Raw genomic sequence first — 24,485 nt, forward strand, 5'->3', positions numbered from 1 at the left:
AGTTTTCTTTAGAAGACCATTTGAGTATGTTCGTTAGAAAGGACATAAGAATACTTGGCCCTTTTTACTGATCTTATTTAAGCCCATTTATACCTTGCCTAACTTTACTGTGACTCACAAAGCTACTTACAAGGAAATTTAAAACGAATAACCATGCAGAATGACTTTTTCCTTTTCCTCTCCATTGCACATAGCTGATTGTATAGCAAATTATAACAACCAACTGGATAACAAACAAACAAATCTGATGCTCCCTGAGTCAACTGTTTATGGTGATGTGGACCTTAGTAACAAAATCAATGAGATGAAAACCTTCAATAGCCCAAATCTGAAGGACGGGCGTTTTGTCAATCCATCAGGGCAGCCCACTCCTTATGCCACCACCCAGCTCATCCAGTCAAACCTCAGCAACAACATGAACAATGGCAGCGGGGACTCGGGCGAGAAGCACTGGAAACCACCGGGACAGCAGAAGCAAGAAGTGGCACCAATTCAGTATAACATCATGGAGCAAAACAAACTGAACAAAGGTGAAGAGCCTTGCCTTTATTCCCACTTTCTTCTCTGTTGGCATCCTTAACCCTTCAGCACGACATGCCGAAGCTTGTCTGGAACTAACAAGTGGAATCTTTCTTTTGTTCCTAAGGTTTTCTTATTTCTTTGGTTTCAAAATTTCCAGTGTCAAAGAGTTAATTAGCACAACAATAACCTCGGAAATTGATTTTATAATAATATATAAGTATTTTCAAATGGTTTGGAGATTCATTTAAATCTAATTGTAGGTGAGGGATTGTTCAGAACCGTCTTTTATTCATAAGGCAGATATACAACCGTCACCATACCTCACATTTTAAATAAATAGACTATCCCATTCTTTCCACTCGAGAATGGAAGATAGTTGCTTCTACGTGGTCATATAAACGAATAGCATTTTTTATCAGACTGTAGAAAAATAATTAAATTAAATTTGAACTGGAGAAGTGGTTCAATTTGTTCTATTTTTCCTACCTCATGTGGTTGCTAAGGCTGCTGCAGTGTATGATTTTAGAACCTAAATTTCTTTGGTTGACATGATTGAAGTCTGTCAGAATAAAATCTAAAATAAATTGAGTAGTGTTAACTTGTAGCAGCAGAATAGTACTTTATGGCCAGAGGGGAATGTTTCTCTACTGTAATATCGGTGAGTTGGAAGAGATAGGTATTTTATTTCTTCGTAGTCCTTCAGGCTACAGCTTTAATGACATGATTTGCAAAGTTACACCTCTAGGGAAAAAGACATTGCTCTGATTTGAATAGGTCAGGGCAGTTTTGTATGAGGGTCTGGGTAAAGGATACATTTTATTGTGGGTAATTAGAAACGCAGGCTTATTTTCTTTAGGCTTGAGTTGGGAACGTTTTTTTCAAGAATAAAACCTACTACAGTTGGAGATTACAAAAAAGATAGCTTAAGACAAACATTCATTTAAGTTAGTGTTACATGTTTTAATTTAATAATACAATCATCTTGCTTTTTTTCCCCCCAGTTTATGAAATCACTTGATTGGTACAACCCAATTCAATAAACATCTATTTATTTTTAACCAATTTTTATTGAAGTGTAGTTGATGTACACTATTATATAAGTTACAGGTATACAGTGTAGTGATTCACAATTTTTAAAGGTTATTCTCCATTTATAGTTATTATGAAACATTGGCTCTATTCTCTGTGTTGTGCAGTATATCCTTGTAACTTATCTTACACCTAATAGTTTGTACCTCTTACTCCTCTACCCCTGTCTTGTCCCTCTCCACTCCCTTTTCCCACTGGGAACCAGGAGTTTGTTCTCTATATCTGTGAGTCTGCCTCTTTTTTGTTATATTCACTAGTTTGTTGTATTTTTTAGATTTGACATGAAAGTGATGTCATACAGTATTTGTCTTTCTCTGTCGGACTTATTTCACTTAGCGGAATAGGCAAGTTGTTGACAAAGGCTGACAAAGATGAACAAGAGACTGTGTGTGATCATAGAGTTTACAGTGTTATTGAACCTATTGTCATATTATTCTTGCATAGTATATGGCTTTATTGTGGACTTTGGAAAGGTCTGACAGTCCTCTGTAAAAATATTTCAGAGCTCTGATTTATTGTGTATACTGCTTGTAAACAGACCTGGAATGTCAAACTATAATAAAGACACTGGAATGCAACTAAACTGACAGATTATTACTCAGTACATTCCAATGCTAAGTTTGTCATTTGGATTTTCACCTCTGCCTAAGTAAGTAGAAGCCTTTTTGAGAGATTGAGATACTTCATTTACTTATCACGTATATATTTTTTACTAGCTACAATCTTGCTGGCAAGTTTTCATTTTATCTTTTACTTAATTTTTTTAATTTTTTCTGATTCACAAACATGAGGTTTTCCTGATTTCTTATTATTAAAATTATTTTGTTACTATACTTTTAAAGATAAGAAATCAAGCAAGTCTGATTTTTGCTTTAGCTGATTTATAAGTATTTTAAAGAGAAGAAGTAGTCCCTCATAGGATTTATTCACACTTATGTTTAGTGTGATTTATGTAAAGAAGGTACAATCACGTGCATTTTATACAGCTTAAAGGAGACATGTTTAAGGGTCTTTATTTTTTCCTGACTTTTCCTCTTGAACACTTCCATACATTTTATCAAGTGATCAACACAGTAGCTTAAAAGCCTAATCATTGGTAAATGATTGAAGCACCAAAGAGAAAATAAGTGTTTAATTTTTTTTCATCTGAAATGTCTAGATTATCGAGCAAACGACACGGTTCCTCCAACCATCCCGTACAACCAGTCGTATGACCAGAACACAGGAGGATCCTACAATAGCTCCGACCGGGGCAGCAGTACATCCGGTAAGTAAGGGAAACCAAGGAGAAAGCCAACCTCCCCTTTAAAAAGATGGTGCTTTCCAAGATTAAAAGTTGAACGCTGATGATCTGATGTGTGTATGTGACATGTGTAATCACTTTATGCGATTTGAATCTTCCAGGCATGGGGCTCGTCTCTGCTACTTGGGGGACTGTCCACCCACGAAACCGTTTTATGTTCTATTTGGTGACAGAAATTGAGGCTCCTTATTTTCCTCCTTGTTAAGGAGCTTTAGCAAAGCCAGAAGCATGCCCTAGTCTTCCAAGTCAGTTAAAACTTTTCCCCTCCTCAGCAAAAACATAACAAAAAATATTGGGCATATAGTTAATCTAAATACGTTACCATTTGAAGGAAGGCTGTGAAAGCATATAAAATTTGAGTACACTTGGACAGAATCAGAAACCTAACAGAGACTATCATGAGGTTTAGGTACAACTGGAAACTACCTCAGCTTAAAATCTCTCTACTATCCCTTACTCAGTTCTTGTTCTAAAACCTTGTAAAGCAGCCTCCCAACTCCAGTCTGTAAGTGCCTCGAAAGCCACGTTGAGGCCTCTTCCCTGTGGTCTTCCTGCTGTTGCAGCTGTTTGCCAGCTGTTTTCCTGGTAGGGGCTGCAGATGGGCGCCTGCTGGTACTTAAGTCCTGTTTTTCTAATTAAAGGCGGTTCATTATTAGAACTAACATGTGGCAAGTCACACCACAATGAGAACAAAACCAATTGATCTTGACTCTAGTTGGTTTCTCGGGGGAGGGTAGAAACATTACTTCCCGGCAGCTGGATTAAAGTTGCTGCTAGGTACTTTTAGCCAAGCGTCTCTACCCCATCTTCTGTAATGAATGTGGTATTTGCATTTTACCATCGTCCCTTGACTAAAGCATGCTGATCTGTCATTTTCTAAACTGTGTTTTGTCATTGGTTGAAATTGTTCCTATTTGAATTAACGGAGCTTAGAAATAGCTCTACTCTTATTCTACTGCATGTTTCATTTTTTTTAAACAATCGAATCTTATCAAATAACCTTTTTGTTTTTCCTTTTTAAAAGTAAATAAACCATGAATTAAGAGAAAAAATTCAAGGTTGTTGTCTTGGGTAAACTATATAAAATATTTTCATATTTGACATCTCATGCCATTTCTTCTTTGAATTCTTAGCCACTTAAAAAGAAGTCTTAATGGAAAAACATGATTCTAGGTTATTAATATTCAGTTGACTTTCTCCATCCCTCAGCTTAGATCCATAGACACCGATGCTCTGCTGCAATTTATTATTTGGTATTCTGTGAATATATGGTAAAGAGATACAAAGATGTGGAATCTGGTGGTAATTAGAGGAGAGAATGAAGCAATTAAGTGGCGTCTAGAAGAGATTTGTGATGTTCGGCCTTTCGGGATGGGTGGAGTTACTATGGTAGATGTGTGCCAGGAAGTCAGGGGGAAGGCGCTGCGCGTAGTCAGCTCCCTGTACAGGCATAACCGTTCTAATACATGGCAACTGAGTGGAAGAGGAGAGAAAGGAGACCCACAAGCAGAGGCCTGACAATCAGAATTTATTAATAACAGCCTATCCCTCAGCCCACACTTGGTGCAGTAACATAGCAGTGCAGGAACATCTGGCTTAACAAACACTGCCATCTGAAAATTCCCAAGTGACTTTAAAAAAAGAAGGCTTATTGAATATACTAAGACCTGTTTCATGCACCATGTAACTTGGAGCTGTTTCAGAAAGGTTTAAAAAAAAAAAAAAAGACCAACATAATTCACTGAATTTAAGGGATCATATGAGAAAAATAATTATAGACTCACTGTCTATAATTTATATAAGAAACTAAAATGTATCATATTGGAGGAGAAGGATAAAGACCATTTTATCCCAAAATATCTTTTGACTTAAAATTATTTTAAGATGAGTACACCAAAATGTGCAGCTGCCTATGTTTAAAGAATATGCCAAATCTAATATCAGAATATTGGGGAACTTGAATAATTGAACTATTTTAAACTTCTAAGAATGTTCAAGCAACATTATTTCACTCGAAGCCATAATTTTACAGAAACAGTAGCTAAAAACACTTCTGTTCCTTTTAAAAAATCTTTTCTGCTCCTTTTGTTGTTGGATATATCAGTTCTTCCAGCAGTTATTTTCATCTGCACCTGCCATTCTGACGAAAAGTAGTAATTTCATTGTGCCTAAAACATTTCAGTGGACAAGTACAAATTATATATATTCAGTGATTTAATGCAACAGTGGAAATGTAATAGATCGTATCTGTATCATATTGTATTTTAGGTTCCAGCAATTAAATAATAGAAAGGCACTTCAGAAAATATGTCTACAGCTCATTTGTTTTAGATGATAATCCATAATGCAATTAATTGCTGTAAGAAGATCACTATTAATGATATGACTTGTAAAATTCATTTATGATTTTATTGCTTTTTCACTGTTTATTTTGCTGTTAAACTTGGCAGTATTTTGTGTCATATTGTACAAAGTTCTGTGTAAAATTAATGGACAAAAGTGTGTTTATATATGAATTATGAGATCATCTTTACAGAAAATAATTAACCTGTGGATAATAGAAAACATTTAAAAGCCAGAGGTAAAGACTTGCCTTTTATTTCTTTTCAAGGGAGTCAAGGACATAAGAAAGGGGCACGGACACCCAAGGTACCAAAACAAGGTGGCATGAACTGGGCAGACCTGCTTCCTCCTCCCCCAGCGCATCCTCCTCCTCACAGCAACAGCGAGGAGTACAGTATCTCTGTAGATGAAAGGTAAGCGGACTTTCAGAACGGATGTAAGCGCAATACGATGATTCCATAAACCCATATTAAGTTATTGTTAAACTGCATCACCAAGGGGAGCCACCTGATTCCTAAGGTCCACAAATATTTGTCTCTGAATAAAACAATACTGACGGATCAGCAGGACTTAAAGACCTTCCTCAATGTTGCCCCCAAAAAGGAATTTGTGCCTTGGAAGCTTCTTTTGGAACTAAGAATTGTGAATGATGAATACACAGACACACACACACACACTCACATATACACATACACACAGTTTACATATTTATACTTACAAATAGCTTACATTATATGCATTTAATTTACATATGTGATCATGGATAGGTAAGAATATATATGAGATCACATATAGGTCATAATACATATATGATTTTGTTGTTTTCAAATATCGGAACTTCTGTTTCACATCTCTGAATTTTCATAAAATAATTATTTGGATTTATACAAACAGCTCCAGTATCCTAAAAACTGTTTGTGCTGAGATATTATCACATTTTGCCAAAACCTGTAGAAATTTAGACTTTACTGAATTGTCTCTCACAAAGATTTCGTAAGTATAAAGAACCCACATAACAGCAATTAGAGAGTGAGTGTGCTTCTTCCTCACTCCAGATTCTGGAGAACTGGACACAGCACCTCCCAACAAAACAAAATAGAGGCTTCACTAGTGTGAAAGAAGGAGAACTCATTTGACATGGAGAATTAGCACACAAAATACAGAATCTACTTGAACATACAGTCTTTTTAATGACTATAGTAGAAATAAAGACATTGTATTCATTCTCCACAGAAACAAAACAAAAAACAGTTTTACAGTTACAACTATACCAGGAAACAAAGTCCCTGAACTTTTATTTTCCAGTCACTGAACTAGCAAATACTGAGCCATCGCCCCAAGGACAGAGGCAGGGTTAGGTTCCTGCAAGCCTCTGGTTACATTTTTGTCAGCTGATCCATACATAACCTTGTTTTATGTATGTTTTTGTTTAAAGACACCTTATTTAATATGTATTGTTGATTCATTCACACCGAACTTACAGCCAGCAGCACTGTGAGTCATTCCTGAACAAAGCTTATCTAATACACGTATTTTCTCCATTAAGTCACATCACAGCCTTTTTGCCCTTAGGAATACTAGACAGCCCTAAAGCACCACACATGGGGGTCATTTTAAACAGGGGACTCACCAGCGTAAAGTAAAAGGAAGAACGAGAGAGAGAACGCATGGCACTATATAGACCATGCAAAGGATGCTCTTTTACAGTCTGAGAGCTGAAACAAGCAAGGCCAAGTGTCGTCTTGTTTTACCGCTGCCAGAAATGGGTGCATCAGGTGACTCACGTTTTTGGCTTCTCTGCATGTGTCTATGAATGACAAAAAAAGTGCTACAGGTATTGACTTTGGGTCACAATTTTATTTTTTTTTTTAGCATGTAAGTGAATTTGCAAATATGGAATGTGCAAATAATCAGGATTGACTGTATTTTTAAATATTCATTTTCTAGGCTATATTAACAACACTTACTGCTATTTTAGTCCACCAAGAAAAGGAATAAAATAAAATAAATGGATATATTTTAACAAAACCAATAAGGGATGCAACTGTGCCCCAAAGGGAAAAACCGATTCTAACTGGGAAGAATGAAGGTTTCCTCATCTGATGCTTTTGTTCTTGATCTTGACAAATGAGAAGGTTCTTAACCAAGAGGAGAGGTTTTATGGACATTGAGACCACAGAGAGATATGGGCTCCTAGAGAACTAACATGGATCACATGGTTGGGAGGGAGAGGAAGCTGAGAAGGCAGGTATGAGCCAGATTATATAGATAATTGAATGCCTTGTTTAGGTACCTGTATTTTATTCTCTGGGCAATTCAAGAGACTTTTATTACTTTAAAGCAAGGGAATAATCAGAGACTGATGCATATTATAATAAAGTAATTTTAGAAGCAATATGAGGATGGAGAAAAAGGAATAGATTCTAGAGATATTTCAGAAATAGAATAGAAATGAACTGGGGAAGAATTTGAAGTAGGAGAGAGAGAGGAATGTCAAGATGCCTACAAGACACATAGGAAACACAGGGGAAAGTGTCAAAGAGGAGGAAGATGGTGGGATTAGTACAGTGAAAGAAGATACAAAGGAATCACCTTATAGGTGAGCATCAGCTTTTCTGAGGTCTGGTAAACAGGGCAAGTAGTGGAGAGTGAACAAGAGAGGGGGTGATGTGAACACAATTTATATAATGCATTAAGTTACTGCCATTATGATTAATAACCATATGCCCTGAGGGAGGAGAAAAGGGAAAGGAATGAATATTTCCCAAATCCTTTTAGAGCTTCCACACAGCTCTAGCAGAGGAGTAAAGGGAGCATTTTATTGTTTATTGATCATTTTATTTATTGTGTTTTTCATCCACCATCCTAAATGCAAGCCAACAATATACTTCATTTTGTGCTCAACTGAAGAAATAGTGATATTATAATTTCGGGGGAAAAGTGGGTTGTATTGGACTAAGGTTGATCTTCAATATATCTCCCTCTGAAAGGATTTTCAAGAGTAATTTTTCTCAGAGTTTCACATATCATCTTTGGATCTTTGAGTCATCCTTTAGAGATCACATTGAATTGGAGAGATAGACTGTATCAGTCACACTAGGGGAGTACTAAATTAAACTATGTTAAATAGGTTTATTTATTGCATGATTTCTCAGAGCCTATAACATGCCAATTTAAGTATAATCTCTCAGAGGAAAAAAAATGCTATATATAGCAATTCACAAACTTTTGTGACAGTGAACTATTTTTTTAATGATATCTTCTTAATGTGGCCAGAACACTGCACGAATAGTTTCTTTGAGTAACTTGAAGTAAATCTAAGTGTCCTTTTAATTTGTTTTAGCTATGACCAAGAAATGCCATGTCCCGTGCCACCAGCAAGGATGTATCTGCAACAAGGTGAACTAGAAGAGGAGGAAGATGAACGAGGCCCCACTCCCCCTGTGCGGGGAGCAGCGTCTTCTCCAGCTGCCGTATCTTACAGCCATCAGTCCACTGCCACTCTGACGCCCTCTCCCCAGGAAGAGCTCCAGCCTATGTTACAGGATTGCCCAGAGGAGATCGGCCACATGCAGCACCAGCCCGACAGGAGGTACGTTGACACTGGCCTTTTTTACTGACAAATCAGATAATTTCCAGTCCTAAGTGGCATTTATAGAATGCTATTACATGGAGCAATTTTCTGGTCACATGAGGCTTTTTTCCAGTATCATCACACAGTAAGCCCTGGCAATTAACATATCAAGTAATATTGTTGATCAGAACATTAAATTAATTGATCCCAGTGAACTTGCAACCATAAAATAATGTGCCTTAATACTCACCCACTTATGATAATTGCGTTCAGAAACACACAGAGATCATGTAGTAAATATATGGGTTTCAAATCTTGTAACATTTTATTGATGACGGTTGGTTTTGCATTTTAGTTTCCCTTCTGTGGTTTTATCACTTCTTTGGTCTGTGGAAAACAGATTTTTTATCCTGTCTTTTAAAATTAAGTCTGCGAAATGATTTGTGCTTTCACAGCTATGATGTTACAGGAGAATGAATTCGGTATGTTCATTTTGTGTTGACCTCAGGTGCCTTTGTTTTGGTTGAGATGTTAGGTTGCAGTCCTTTTGTCCAAGCTACTAAATAGCGTGTGTTTGTGTGTTTGTGTGTGAATGTGTGTTTGTGTCTTAGACTTTTTTAACCTATATATTCAGCATTGCCAAGCAACCAGTACTCTTTGGTTATGCACACATCCTTCACTTGTCACTTCTACAACATAAAAGCTATTACTGCATCATGTTAGCACTTCTCTCTTTGTTGATGATTTTGTTTGTACTATTTTATTGCCCTTGACACATTTTATATACATATATATATATATATATATAAAACTTTCTGTATTCCTAATATCATTTGAAACTGAGAATATTATTAGCCTCAGAAGATCTCCCTTCAATATTCTTGAATGAATAACAAATTCCAGTTTATGCTGCTTGAATTCTGTAGATTGAAATAGAATTTTCAATGTCTATTAACTATTTTCTAAATTTAACTTATACTATCTAAAATGAAGGAAGCGGTTAAATTTTCTTCTGTGTGGCAACAAGGAAGTTGGATTGCCAGATGTTTAAATTTAATATTATTAACCCGTGGAACTCCATGAAGACAGAACAAATAAGGCATCTCTTTTCCCTATTAGGATCACAGTCATCTCTGTCCCTCTTATTTGGAGAAAATGAGACAGTGATAGAGGTTTTTCGCTCTGAAATACGTCAGCATTCTTTTTTTCATTCTTTTAAATTACCTGTTTCCTCGCCATCCTCCTCTGTGTTACAAGTGATACCCAGTATCTTCTTCCTGGCGATCTCTTATTTTGAGTTCCTTATGTCATCCTCTTCACCTTCCTTGAAAACAATCAAAAATCAGCTTATCTATCTTGACTTTTCATCCTCATTCTCTTCATTCGATCCTTTCTCTTCCGCGTTAAGCCTCCTGCTTTTCCACCTTTCCCTGGTCTCCCCTCTGGTTATCTTGCTCTTTTTCTCTCCTGCTCCTTAGGAGTGTTGGACCACTTCTGCCTTCCTGATTCTTGTTCACACCTCAGCCCACTGCATTCTGGCTTATACCATTTTGCTTCCATCAGGAAAGTAACCCCCTAATGGTCAATCTCCGTCTTCTCCGTCTTTATCACGCTGAAGCTTTCTGCAGTGATGACAGTTTTCTAATTTCTCGGGAGAATTAAATGAGATCATGCATAGAAAGTATCTAAAGCAGGGTAAGTATTCAACAAATAATAGCTTCCGACGTCATGTCCTCGCCCTTAATGCTACCACCCTTACACTTCGTCCAGCTGTTACTGATACTGTGATGGCTTTCGGATTGATTTGGCCACCCCACGCCTTTTTCTGGAGCACCATTGTGATATTTTCCCTTGGATATCTCAGACTACATGTCCGAAGTCAAATTCGCTTTTGCACTTGACCTTTCAGGCTTGCTCCTTTTCCTCCTTTGCTGGCTGTAGGCTATCTTGTTTAGAATTGCTGTTATTTATTTGACCAACATATTAAAAATAAAGCAGGCAAAAACTGCAAAAAATATTTTTGTGATTTTCGGAATCAGCTGTATTATCTTATTGTTTAATTTCTTCTGTTACCTTCCTACTATTCTCCAAACTCAATTATTCACCAAGTCCTTTCATTTCTAACTTCAAAATATCTCTTGACTTTGTTCATCTGTTTCCATTCCTAGAGCCGCTAGGGAGGACCCTCCGTCCCTATCCCTTGAAATACTGCCGTATCCTTGAACTGATCACTACTTTTATTCTCTCTCCCCTCTTCCGTGCACTCTCCACGTGATCTTTCTTTACACACAAGTCTGGTAATGTTACTCCTCATTCAGAGTCAGGTCTTACTTTTTAGCCCAGTATTCAAAGTCTTCTACAATCCTTTTTCCTTTTCTTACCTCTTCCTTCCCTACCCCACCCCCACACACCCACTTTTCTAATTAGTCTGTTTGAAATTCCCTGAATGTATCTTAAACTCACCAACATCCAGTTGGCAGTGCCACTTTCCAGTCCACAGAGGGCTGCTCAGAGTAACAGGAGGGACAGGCCCCTCTTGCCTCTCAGAATCCTTAGTGTCCTCACTCAACACACGCCGTTCCTTTGATTGCCTGGCAAGCACTTCTCATCTTTCCAAGCGCTGTTCAAGTGCACCACCTGTGCGAGTTTCCTCTTGTTGCCTGGCAAAATCAACAAATCTTTCTCCTTAATCCTCACAATGGTCTGCTCACAGCTCTGCTGCCACACAAATCAGGTTTTCTTGTTGCATTAGCCTTGGCTATTTGTATCTGTTTCCCTATTTAAATTAAAAGCTCTTTGAGCACATAGCTCATATCTTATTTATGTCATTGAGTTTCACAAAGCTTTCTTCAGTAAGTATCTGATGAATGGGATCTGATCCTGGAGGAGAATTTGGAGTTGACTTACCCCCTGCTGTTTTAGGGGGGGTTCACTCAAAGTGAACACTTATAATTGGGTAACGCATTGGATATCCACACTTAGAATCCTCCTTGACTACATTCAGCCTTTTTTTTAAAGGTATGATTTTCAGTCTACAAAGGTATTAAGAATTGTATTTCCAGAATTGTTGCTGGAAATAACACTGGGCACTCATGAGAAGTAGATGAAAGTCCATTAAACAAATAACTGCTCCTTTATGCTGAGGGTAAATTCTACATGTGTATCGTAGATATTTTTGAAAATACAGATAGACAAAATGAAAATACAAAAGTGACAATGATATGTGTAGTCAGAAATTGTCACTGTTTAGACCTCAGTAAAGACCTTTTCCATCCTTCATCTCTACATGTACTCACATTGCTTTGAATTTGTGTTACGCCAATATTATTTTATAAGCTACAGTTTTCACTGAACAGGGAATTTTTCCATGCCAAGAACTTATTATTTAGATACTCATGTTAAACAGATGTATACTGTAATTTATTTTAACAGTTACCTAATATTGGGCATTTAAGTATGTGTCTAACTTTTTGATGCTATACATAATCCTGTAATTCTCATGTCTACTTAAGTCTTTGAGTCAAGCCTCTTCTCAGACGCTTAACCTATTCAGATGCCTGCCCCATCAGTGATTTCTGTTTCTCATCATTCTGCCACTCCCCTAATGATGCACTCATTAAAGATAGCTGTTTCTCTACAGATTTCATTCTAGAGCATCAGACCCGTGTCTTCAAGTACCTGTTCCTGCAGATTTTTACTGCTTGAATATGACTCAGCACAATATACATGTCTTCATATATAAAGGCACTTTCCAACTTCTGACAGCCATTTTCTCTTGCCTGTGTTATGGTAATGGCCCATAAGTGGTCTTGTTGCCTTTAGCCTTGTCCCTTCTTCAATCTAATCTTCTCGCTGCAGACTGTGCAGAGTCATTTTCCTAAAATTCAACACTGAACAAGTCTCTCCACTGCTTAAAATCTCTCAATGGCTTCTCATTTCCCTTAGAATAAAGGCAAAATTCCTGAATGCAGCAATCAAGGCCCTTTGTGGTCTGACCCCTGCATGCCTTCCCGTCCTTGCCCTTTGCCACTCCCCATCTCACTGTTCGTGTTGCCATCAGTCTGAGTTTCTTCCAGTTCCTGGAATGACCACTGCTCTCATCCACCTTGAGGTCTTTCCACTTGCCATTTCATCTTCCTGGGACACCATTATGCCCGCTCTTTTTTGGAGCTAACACTTAGGTATCCTTTAGATCCAAGAGTAAATGGCAGATATTCTCCGTAGAATCTTTCCTTCCCGTCTCAGCTCTGATGTAGGAGCCAGTTCTGTGTGTTCCCAGAGAGCCCTGGATATTTTCTGTTATGGAGCTTTGTGACTACTGCATTATCACTGCATATTCAGTTAATTGTCTCCTTCACTGGACTATACATCCCTTTAGGCAAGAAACATAGCTATTTTATTTAGCTGAATTGCTAACATAGTGCCTGAGTTCTCGTTTCTATTGCTACCTAGCAAACTATGCTAAAACTTCATCACCTAAAACCATTTTATTTCACTCACACAAGTCAGGAATCCTGAAAGGATTCACCTGGGCGATGCATCCTCCAATCCACATGGCTTCTTCTGGTCTTTGGGGCCGTGAAATCTACTTCCAAGTTAGTTTCTTCACTCATATGTCTGATTTCTCAGTGCTCCACACCCTCTCTCTGTCTCCATATGGAGTCTCCTCCTCCAGGGTCTCTCCACCGTATCCCAGTCCTCTCAGAACATGAGGATCTCAGGGGAGTAGAACGTCTTACATGGCAGCAGCCTTCCAAGAAGTCAGGAGAAGAAAGCTGCCAGGCCAGCTAGGAGCTACAGTCACAACTGGCACATTTTACAGTCAGAAGAGTTACAGGGTCCACCAGGTTCAGGAATGTAGAACTAAACTCCCTCTCTTGATGGGGAGATGGCAAGTTCTCATCCCAGAATCGCATTTGGGATGGAAGATACTATTAAGAGCATCCTTGCAAACTACAGTCTACCACGTCCTGATACATAGTTAGCTTTATTAAGTATGTGTGCCCTAAAACTGAACCCTTCCATGTCTTTAAGTATAAACCATAAACCATTCCCTAAATTCTTGTTGCCCGTGATTCCTTTAGACTCAGATCCTAGAGTTGGCACACAGTAAATGTTTAAAGAATGAATACTGTTTTACTTTTATGTTTATTGATTATGGGCATATATAAACAGTATGATATATATTAAGAAGAAATTACTGACCTAAAGCCATTATAACATTGCAATTTTAATTAAATAAGTAGTCCATACTTGCATTATTATGGATGCTGCAATTTGGGCATTCTGGTGAGCTTCTGGGATATTCCAGTTCTGTCCAAAACTAGGTAAACTAGATGACCAACATAATAGGAATCTTTCTTCTCTCTTTTTTCAGGCAGTAACTACAAAAGCAAATTAAATATATTTACCTATGTTGTTTTCAAAAGTGTCTGGTACCAGTGAGTTTTCTGTAGTTGATATTTAGTAAAAAAAACTCTTGAAAAGTAAAGTTCATATTTGGAATGGGAAATTTACTGCTATCTTATTAGCAGAGTTGAACTGAATATGATATAGTTGGAAGGAAAAGAAAGAAGGCACAGGAAAATGAAATATCTTGTCTATTTACAAACTGGGTAATGGTTCATTATACAAAGTATCAAAGCTACACCAGTTTTAGGAAAAAAAATCTCAAAGATATGCATTTTTCCCCTTTCATCTTTTGCCTGGTAAATGATATGTAGTGAACTATATAAACACCAGCTCTCATAAATTAATGGCATTGTTCCCGTCTTCTGTGGAACATGTTTATGAAGGCATCATTTTTGCAGGAGCCTAGAGTGTTGTGATTCGCAGTCATATACTTGTACATTATTTCAGAAGACATTGAAACCCCTCAGGGGGAAAAATTGAGGGGGTTGAGGTTCATTTGTGGCAAGTCCCACTTGAGTGCAGCATCTTGAAATAGCTTTTTGTTTTCAAATAGAATATATTACATATTTCAAACTGTACATGTTTATCACATGTATCCCTGGGCTTGCCTTATTTACAGATGGTTTGAATAAATTCTTCTGTCTTTCCCCATCACTTGCACAGGGCGATGGTAGTTAAAAGCCAGCCCGCATTTAAGATGTTTTTGCTCCATAGAATGTGAATTATCTGAATACAACAATGCCAGCATCCTTTCATTGTGAAGTTGGCTGTTCTGCATCCATTTATTGATGGTCCAAATAGTCTCTTTTGTCCTAAAAAGTCTTACATGTCTTTAAAAAAGAAGTTGCTTGTGGTATTTTGAATGTGCATGCTGACAAAGACTGTAAATTGACTTTTAAGCATGGTATTTTATTGCAATCCAAACTAAACAAAGGTTTCCCTCCTATGTGTATAACACAGTCCACATTGAACAATTATCCATTTTAATCCCTTAAATAACTTCAGCTTTCGCACATGCTTCATATTTATCCTAGTGCCACACACAGATGTGTTAGAAACCACCCAGGAAATGAAAAATAACACATTATACTGAAGAACTCTGTGTGTGTATATATGCATATTATATACATGTACATATATATATGTATGTATTCATGTATATATGTGTGTAATAATACCATTCCTAGAGGAAAAGCCATGACCTTGGAAATAGAATGTGGGATTAAATTATAAATTTGATACATACTAGTTGTGGGAACTTTGGCAAGGTCCTTAATTCCTCTGAATTTCAATATCCTCATATGTTAAAATGATAATAAAATAAGTAGCTTGGAAATTGTGGTGAGAATTAAATGACTTAACATTGTAAAATACTTAGCTACAAAGTAAGTGCTCAATAGATTAAATAATTGTAGTATTTTTAATAGTCATCCATTTGTAATACTTTCCATTTGTGTTAATAAAACATGTTTATTGAAGTGTCTCAATTCACTGGGATAAAAAACACAAAACTTTTTTCCTTGAACAAGTGTCTTACCACCCTAAAAACAGTGCTATAATGAATGTCTATTTCCCTCTCTATGGTAGGTCCCTAAGTTAAATAATGACCACATCTTATCTGGTTTTGTTTGTATGCTTTCTTTTAATTTAAGACCCAGTCCTGTTAATTTGAAAACTATAATCATGCATTTCCAGATTTTTTTGCAAATTGCATGTGTCTGTGGCCATGGTGTCATAGAGTAAGGGGGCGTGTTCTATTTTTAACTTCCTTCCTCCCTCTCTCCAGTGCATTCTCCTAAGTGCCAAGGTGAGGAAGAGGGAACATAAAAAGGGCAAAGTAAATGAGGATCTTCTCCTTGGCAGCCCTAGTGATTATTCTGTCTTGTCTTCTATCATGAGAATGGTGAGGGAAGGAGACTGTCACCAACTTACTCCACTGACTAAGAACTCCATCCTGGAAGCATTTATAGGCACTTGTAGTCCTTGACCAATTTAGCCACATCACCAGGTGAACCACCAGTCTGTGGCGTTCATGGCGTATCTCTCCTAGTCTCCCAGCCATAGACGTCACCAGATGACTCTAGATCCTAATCTCGCCTACCCTCCACCACTAGTGCCTATGTTGACAGGCTTGTGTGTGATCTATCCTCTTTACCTCTCAGGAGCACAGAATTTGATGAGGTGTTGTCATGACCCCTCCAAATGATATTCCCCTTCTATTATCTTTTTGACCTTGTATAGAGATCACTGAGACCGTTGAGCAAGTCACTAAGTGGTCCTCCAACTCGAAATCACTGTGTCTGTTCCCTTTTTTCAGGCACTTTCCTAATTTAGGAGTTAATCTCAGCACCCCTCTCCCTTGGGAATAACTTCTTTCCACAAACCTTGCTTTCCACTAATGTCCAAACACTCTCTGCCTTCCCAGTCATCTTATATGCACTGTGCATGACGGTGTTGGAGGTTAGGAGAAGGGCTGCTTTTAACTGATGTTCTCCAGATCTGTGGAAAGATGGTTGAAACCAGTTACTGGTAACTCTGTGAACTTAAATTATAGGATACTGCCTTATTTTGTCCTCAGCTCTGACCTTTAATTTCCAGAGCATCAAGAAAAATACCTTTAAGCATTTTGTTAAACAGATAGGTGGAATAATGGTAAAAGTGAGAGCCTTGAAAATAGCTAATAATCTTTGTAAATGAGTAATTTGGAGAAAAATTGCTCTTAGCTCTTAGCCTTTTTTTAATGGAAGAAAATCTAAAGGAAATTGAGTCATACGCTCAATGTATAATTTTTTAATCCCATAAACTACTTTCTATGATCAAAATGAACGAGTCCATTTGCTTGCAGTGGTAGGAGTGGCAAGGAAGGGAAAGGGAAAAGAATGTTTATACATTTATGGAGCAACCTGTTTCAGGACTGATGTCTGCTGTCTTTGGTAATAATAAGCTGTCAGTAATGTTCCATATGCTTTAAGACATAGGTGTCAGTGTCAAATTATGTGTTACTAACCCCTTTTTAACTGAACATAATCCAAAAGATAAAGCATAAGGAGACTTATGGATAGGTGAGTACAATTCTATTAAACTTGAATCCCAAGGTAGCCCAGCTTGCTTAAAAGTACCTCTGGTTTTAAGGTAAATTTCTTACAACTCAAAAATAAGACTTAGACATGTTCTGATTTCCTGTTGTTTTTCCTGAACAGATTAGCCCCATGGAAGCCAAGTTGGCGTAGTTGTGAATTTCTTGGTTAACTTACTCTTTTGTGCCTTAAATACTAAGCTAAGCCATAGCTGTTTTTTCATCTTCCCGCAGGCGGCAGCCGGTGAGCCCACCCCCACCTCCACGGCCGATTTCCCCACCACACACTTACGGCTACATTTCGGGACCCCTTGTCTCAGATATGGATACGGATGCGCCAGAAGAGGAAGAAGACGAAGCCGACATGGAAGTGGCCAAGATGCAGACCAGAAGGCTTTTGTTACGCGGACTTGAGCAGACCCCTGCCTCCAGTGTTGGGGACCTGGAGAGCTCTGTCACTGGGTCCATGATCAATGGCTGGGGCTCCGCCTCAGAGGAGGACAACATCTCCAGCGGACGCTCCAGTGTCAGTTCTTCTGACGGCTCTTTTTTCACCGATGCTGATTTTGCCCAGGCGGTCGCAGCGGCAGCAGAGTATGCGGGTCTGAAAGTGGCACGACGCCAAATGCAGGATGCGGCTGGTAAGTCGTACACTTTTCACCAGGAGAGAGAAGAGAACTCAGTGTGTGTAGGTCAGTTGCTGATTATCTCCTATGATCTTATGTCCTATATGAAATGCAACTCATTACTCTCTCTTTCATGGCTGCCTAAAGAAACCAAGGTCCAAGAATACGATGTAGCTTGCTTATCCTCTTTTTCTTAACAAGGCTTTTTAGAATCTTTTATTTTTATTTATTTATTTATTTTTAATGAATTCTATATAACGTGAATGAAGCTACCTGAAAAGTCTTCATTTTTAAGATAGTCATAGCAAATATATGCACAATTTCTTTAGGAACGTGTGTAGTCAATGAAATGGTTTGTGTTACAGGTTTTTTCCCTTAAACTATTAAAAGTCACCAAAATAAAAGTCATCGAAGTAGTTCTTGCATCCCATTTAATTAGAAATTGTCTAGGAGAAATAGATATACATCCAAGGGGCACACTCGACCATTGGAAACTGGGCTGTTTCTCCTTAACCCCTATTCTCTTCATGCCCCCTCCATTAGAATACTAATATAATTGGACAGATATAAAGATGTTTGTAATACACACACATTTTCAACCATAAATATGTTCCACACTTAAAGTAAACATTGCTAATCTAATAATTTGGAGAGCAGATTAGTCCAGATGTTAATTTTTTTTTCTATTTTCCCTTTTCATTACCAGTAACCTTTTTTAATTACTATATATCCATTCTTATGTTTTAACACATATTTACTTATCTCCTACTCCCAACTCTATTTAGAAAAATAGTATGAAGAAGAAAAAATTTAAATTTAAATTATATATTTATCACATGGTTTTCATTTCTGTAGAATGGAACATACACATACATACATTCATATACATGTTAGGTGTGTGTGTATTTCTGGTAACCAAGGAAATACAAATAGAATAAGATAATGTGATCAACAAGAAAGAGCGAATCTCTGAGACCGAAAAGACTCACAACAAATCAGTAATTGCTATTGTTATTGTTTTTTAGTTTAATAACTATCATATTGGTAGTTTTCCAAGTTCTTTTCACATATTGGATTGGTCATTATTACTTAAAAATGTAGAATATATTCAGAGAAATTTTAACTCACATTGTAAAGTTTTTTTATATATATTATTTATCAAGAATGTGTTGTAGGAAAAAATGTCTATTATCTCTTAACCTATTATTGTAGAATGTATATTTATTTCAGCCAGGGCTATATTTTATGATATTCAACTTTCCTTTTTTCCCCTAGTGGCTACTGAATATAATAACATAAATATGCAAATCTCTTTCCTAATAAATTTAAATAACATCTAACTTTATATATAGCTTTTGTTTCTCCTTATTTTTTAATCTTCTGTAAAAAAATAAGTGAAATTAAGCATCTCAAACTACTGCTTTCAGATTGCATTAAGGGTGTGTTTCAGTTCATTAAATCAACGAGACAGAGAAATAATGTTGAAAATTCATCTGTAAACGACCTTCTGCCTCAGGGCCTATGAGCAGTAGATGGCCTTACACAATAGAATGAGTAATGGGTTCAGTCTCAGCTCTAATTCTCTCTTTTCATGGATATGTAACTTTAATTGTAATAGTCTCATCATAGCTAAAGAGAGTTTGGTTTAATATTTTATTGTATTGTAGTTTAGTGGTTCTTCTGGTTTTCATTTGGCTCATAATTATAATGCACTAAACATGCATTGGACTCTGCCTATTAAAATGTTCTTTTCAGGAAAGGGTGCTGCTTATCATATGAAGTTAATATGAATGAATAATCCAACCACATTGCTTCTCACTTGGATGCATTAATGTCTGTTATTTAATATGCTTCTGTTAGCATATTTAAATGTGTTGACTTTATATGTGGCTTTTCCTGTTTGTAGCTAAAACATACGTTGTTTAGTTCTCTCTGAAGTTTCTTGTACAACGGAAAGTTCTACATTTGTATCTCTGGAATTTCAAGAAACCAAAATGACAAAGGTCAAGTAGAGGACCAGTAATTTAATCCATGATGGCAACAGGCATCTCCATTGCCATTTTGGATTAAATATTTTGTGCCACTGTAATTCAGCGTCTCTGTAAGGAAGCCAGAGATTTGAGAGCACAGCAGTGCACTGAGTGATTGACAGATTCATTTATTGCCTGTGAATACTGTCCCTGCAAAACCAAATAACCAGAAAACACCTCTCCCATCACCAAAAAACACAGAACTCTCTGGAGGGGTCACTTTAAATCTCCAGAACCAGCAAGTAACTGTCTGGTAATAGAAAAGGCGTATAGGTAGTTTTTGGCATGTCTACATATGTGAACCAGCTTAATTTCAGGCCACCTTAAGAGGAAATACCTGATGATGTGTTAAGATAGTAGGAGTCTTTCTTCAAAGACTAGCACAAACATGCACTTAATTAAAATAAAGAATGTCTTTCGTACTGTTCATTCTGAGAACATGAATTTCTTAAGGACTCTGGCTATTCTTCTTGAGAAAGCAAAAAAGACATTGGATGTACTCTGCAAAAATTTAATTAGTATTTCAGTTTAACAATAGCACTTCAGTGAAGCTAGGTGCAAAAATAATCAGAATGTTTCTCTTTAATAAATACCAAGAACTTTAACAGAATAAAAATACTATGATTTAAAAAAAAGAGCCTAAAAATGCTTTTCGGGTTTTTTTTCCAGTGGACAGCTCAAGCAGAGTAACAAAAATCCTGCTATGTGCTAGAATAGTTTACTTAAGCCTTTTTGAAAATAAAAATTAGTACATATATAAACTAAAAAAAAATGTGCACTATACTGCATATTTGTATTTACATGCAATATAATTTGTATGTAGAGTCGAACTGTAATAATTCTACCTAATAAAACTGAAAAAGAAAAATAAAAGTTAGGGATGTTTCTAGTTTAATGTTTTATTTTTATTATTACTGTTAAATCAAAATGCATTGGTGAGCTTGGCTCTGATTTTGTTTCCTTAGGCCGCCGACATTTCCCTACATCTCAGTGCCCTAGACCCACAAGTCCTGTCTCTACAGACAGCAACATGAGCACTGCTGTAGTTCAGAAGGCCAGACCAGCCAAGAAACAAAAACACCAGCCAGGACATCTGCGCAGAGAAGCCTACACAGATGGTAAGTCCATTGAAATGGATGAAAACATCTATGAATCTCGCCTCTCTACCCTGGCTCTCTGTGACTTGAAAATGCATCCACTGACATTAGAAATTACATTAAAAATTCATTAACGGTAAGCCTCGTATTGCTTATAGGAATGATTGACTTCCATATCTTGTCAGGCATCTCAAGTCCCTGTAGTGTTCTAATAAGTGGGTTATTTAAGAAACTAAAACAGTGGATAATACTTTTAATATTCTTAAAAGGTTATTTTATAGTTTTAAACAAATACACATTATTGTTGTTGGAGTAATAGCGTAGGGTTAACCTTCATCAGATTCACTGACACTCTTCCAAAGTGTCCTCACTCTGTTTCCTGGGGAATTTTGCATTCAAAGAGAAGACAATAAACTCATTTGGGTATTAACTCTAACCGTAGTGGTGCTACAAACAGTTAATTTGTGCACCAGAAGGCAAATCGAATCATCTTCCTCCATGCCTTCACATGCAATATTGACTCTCACTGAAGAGGTAAGGCTTACATTCTCCAGGGAGCACAGGAGACTAATGCAAACATTGTGATGTTGTCTAGAGAAAGCCTTTAATGAAAGTGCCTCAGGTGGCCCAGCATTTATTAAACCACCACCTTCCCGTTTTATAAAACAACCCCACGGGCTTTGTTGGAAATTCATGTAAGATAAATTCTCTCAGACTCACCCATCTTGTCAAGTTTGCTAAATTTGCTAAAGGGGTGGGGGAAGAAGGTTGTCGGGGGCATCGTTGCCCACCTCCTGGTCCTCTCCAACCACAATCTGATTAGAACTTTCATTACCAGTCAGCAATTTTTCAAAAAGGGCATCATTTGCCATTATCATATGAAAGCCTAACATTATAGATCCTTATCCAAGGTTACAAGGAGGGTTTTCTGAGGCACTTCTCCCTGTGATTCCTGCCACTTGACAGAAAAATTTAATACAAAGCTCACAGCAGGATGAGCACTAGTAATTTTGCAATGAGTGGCTGTCCGTGCTGTAATCTGTACTTTATTCGGAGTATTTTCTCTCACTAGCATCTATCTGATACTAGACTACATTAAATACTGGCATGACACTGCGCACCTGGGCCTCCTGGATCCTGCCCAGGACTCTTTTGTTAGTGAAACTGAGCTGTCAGAATATTATCTGATCTTGAAGGGTTATTATCGTGGCTTTGTGCATGTTTGCCTCTGTGAAGGGACAAACACTAGGTGTAAATCCCCAAACTCTATTGGCAGTTTTACATTTATGGGACCCCTGTAATGGCATTTTACAAGTTTTATAGCTGTTCTATCAGTTTTTATTATCTAGAAGAGAGTGCTCCTAACAGAAAAACTGGTCAAACATCAAACCTTGATGTAAATACATCTAGGTTTAATACATCAGGAAGAAAATCTGGACTAAAGCTTTGTGTAGCTCTTTCTACCTCTTATTTACACTTGTTTTGAGGGGCTTCTGGCATTGAGTGATGCTTTAAAAAATACTTTAAATAATGTAAACATGCCAGTTAAAGGGCATATAGCATTGCAGTTATAAATTACACTATGCTTGAAAATTGTGGTCTATATTTATTGTCCTGCATTCTGTGGTACTTATTTCAGTGTGTTTAATAATTAAATATAAATTCTAACTAAACCCTGAATAATAGCTATTTAACCAAATGATGAAGCAACCAAGTTATTCTAAGTTAATATCAGAAATGCCAAAGAAATATGTTAAAATATTTGTAAAGCCAAAAAGTTCATATGAAATGTTGTTTAACACTCAAAAAGTGTTCATTTCACAAGTGATTATGCAGAATTTCCGTAGTATATACTACAGTGTAGAAGCCAGTAATTATTTTCTCTAAGTCACAAAAATAGACAAAATGGAGATTTAACTAAAGCTGTTTTTTAAATACTGGCTTTAACTTCCTTTTAGCATTTTGATAACCATCTGTCTTTTAGTTATGTTTATTGTACTAACAAGTCTTGAATTTAACTCTGGACACTTTCCGATATGCTAAAGAAAAAAATAACAAAGCTATGTGTTATTTTATACATTTCCATAATGCATATTGATTAAAATAATTTAAATGCAAATACTTCACAATGCACTAAGTAAAACAATGTGCATACTCTTGATAATAGTTATAGCTTGGAAACAGAAATAATTTTATCAGAAATCATTTTCATATTTTTTGAAAAAATATTCACAATCCATTTCATGAAGAAACTCAATGGCAGATATAATTTGTACAATTATTGAAAAAGAGAGGGAAAGGGGGAAAGAGAATTTAAAAAGCTGCCAATCGTGTAAATGAGAATTAAATATAGTTAAGACATGGAAGGGTTTTTTCATTTTTGCTTTTTAATGATTAAAATATATCAGCTATGATGGATGAATTTGATTATTGTCAATAGACTTCCTCTGTGAACCCTTTTCAGTATATCGTATATCAGTCCTGAGTGTGTAGTGTCTTTGCTTTATATATTTTGTTCGAAATATCAATTTCCTTTGCCGAATTTATGTGAACTATGTAAAGAAAGCTCAAGAGCAGTTATGTCTTAACCGATAAAGAATAATTTATGATGATCCTTATCAGTCAGATTTGTATTAGTTTTCTAGGGCTGCCATGACGAAGTACCAGAAACTAGGTGGCTCGAAGAACGGAAATGTATTTCCTCACAGCTCTGGAGGCTAAAAGTCCAACATCACGGTGTTGGCAGGGTGGTTTCTTCTGAGGCCCCTCACCTTGGCTTGTAGATGACCACCTTCTCCCTGTGTCTTCACTTCATCTTTCCTCAGTGTGTGGACGTGCCCTCTTCTTGTAAGGACACCAGTCAGACTGGATGAAGGCCCACCCTGAGGACCTCATTTTAATTTAATTACCTATTTAAAGCCCTTATCTTCCAATGCAAGTCACATTCTGAGACACTGGGGGTTAGGACTTTAACATGAATTTTGGAGGGGACACAGTTCAGCCCATAACAGCACACCAGCCCCTAATCCATGGCACTGTGGCCACACCTTGTATTACAGGTAAATGCTGGGCCTCATAAACACCAGGGAGTACTCATTACAAAGCAGAGGGCTACATGCTATAGACACCCCAACAGGCAGAATCTAACTCTTCATTTATTTCATATTGGCCACTTCCAAGTTTAGCCCAGATGAAGGATAGGATTAAAATATATGAATATCTATCAGTCAGACTTTTATGGAGTTAAAGCCAAGCTTAAGTGCATTTCTAGGACCTTCTCATAGATTCTTCCCACCCTCCTCTTCAGCCCTTTCTGATGCACATACACACTTCATTTAAAAACCAAATTTGCATTATTTCTCCAGCTCTACTTCTCATAAACTATAAATTCACCACTCTCTTTGGAATGATGT

The 24,485-nt window shown here is 37.1% G+C and overlaps 1 protein-coding gene across 1 annotated transcript in view; it reads left to right on the top strand.

Annotated features, from left to right (window-relative positions):
• ROBO1 (roundabout guidance receptor 1) overlaps positions 1–24,485 on the top strand; it is a 380,724-nt gene that overhangs the window by 343,617 nt on the left and 12,622 nt on the right. Inside the window, exons 22-27 of the mRNA XM_031672309.2 lie at positions 195–530; positions 2,771–2,878; positions 5,526–5,670; positions 8,601–8,849; positions 17,554–17,960; positions 20,941–21,093. Coding sequence (XP_031528169.1) covers positions 195–530; positions 2,771–2,878; positions 5,526–5,670; positions 8,601–8,849; positions 17,554–17,960; positions 20,941–21,093 — 1,398 coding nt within the window. The remainder of the gene's footprint in view (positions 1–194; positions 531–2,770; positions 2,879–5,525; positions 5,671–8,600; positions 8,850–17,553; positions 17,961–20,940; positions 21,094–24,485) is intronic.

The sequence above is a fragment of the Vicugna pacos genome, chromosome 1 (genome assembly GCF_048564905.1).
Source record: "Vicugna pacos chromosome 1, VicPac4, whole genome shotgun sequence".
NCBI classification, from domain to species: domain Eukaryota; kingdom Metazoa; phylum Chordata; class Mammalia; order Artiodactyla; family Camelidae; genus Vicugna; species Vicugna pacos.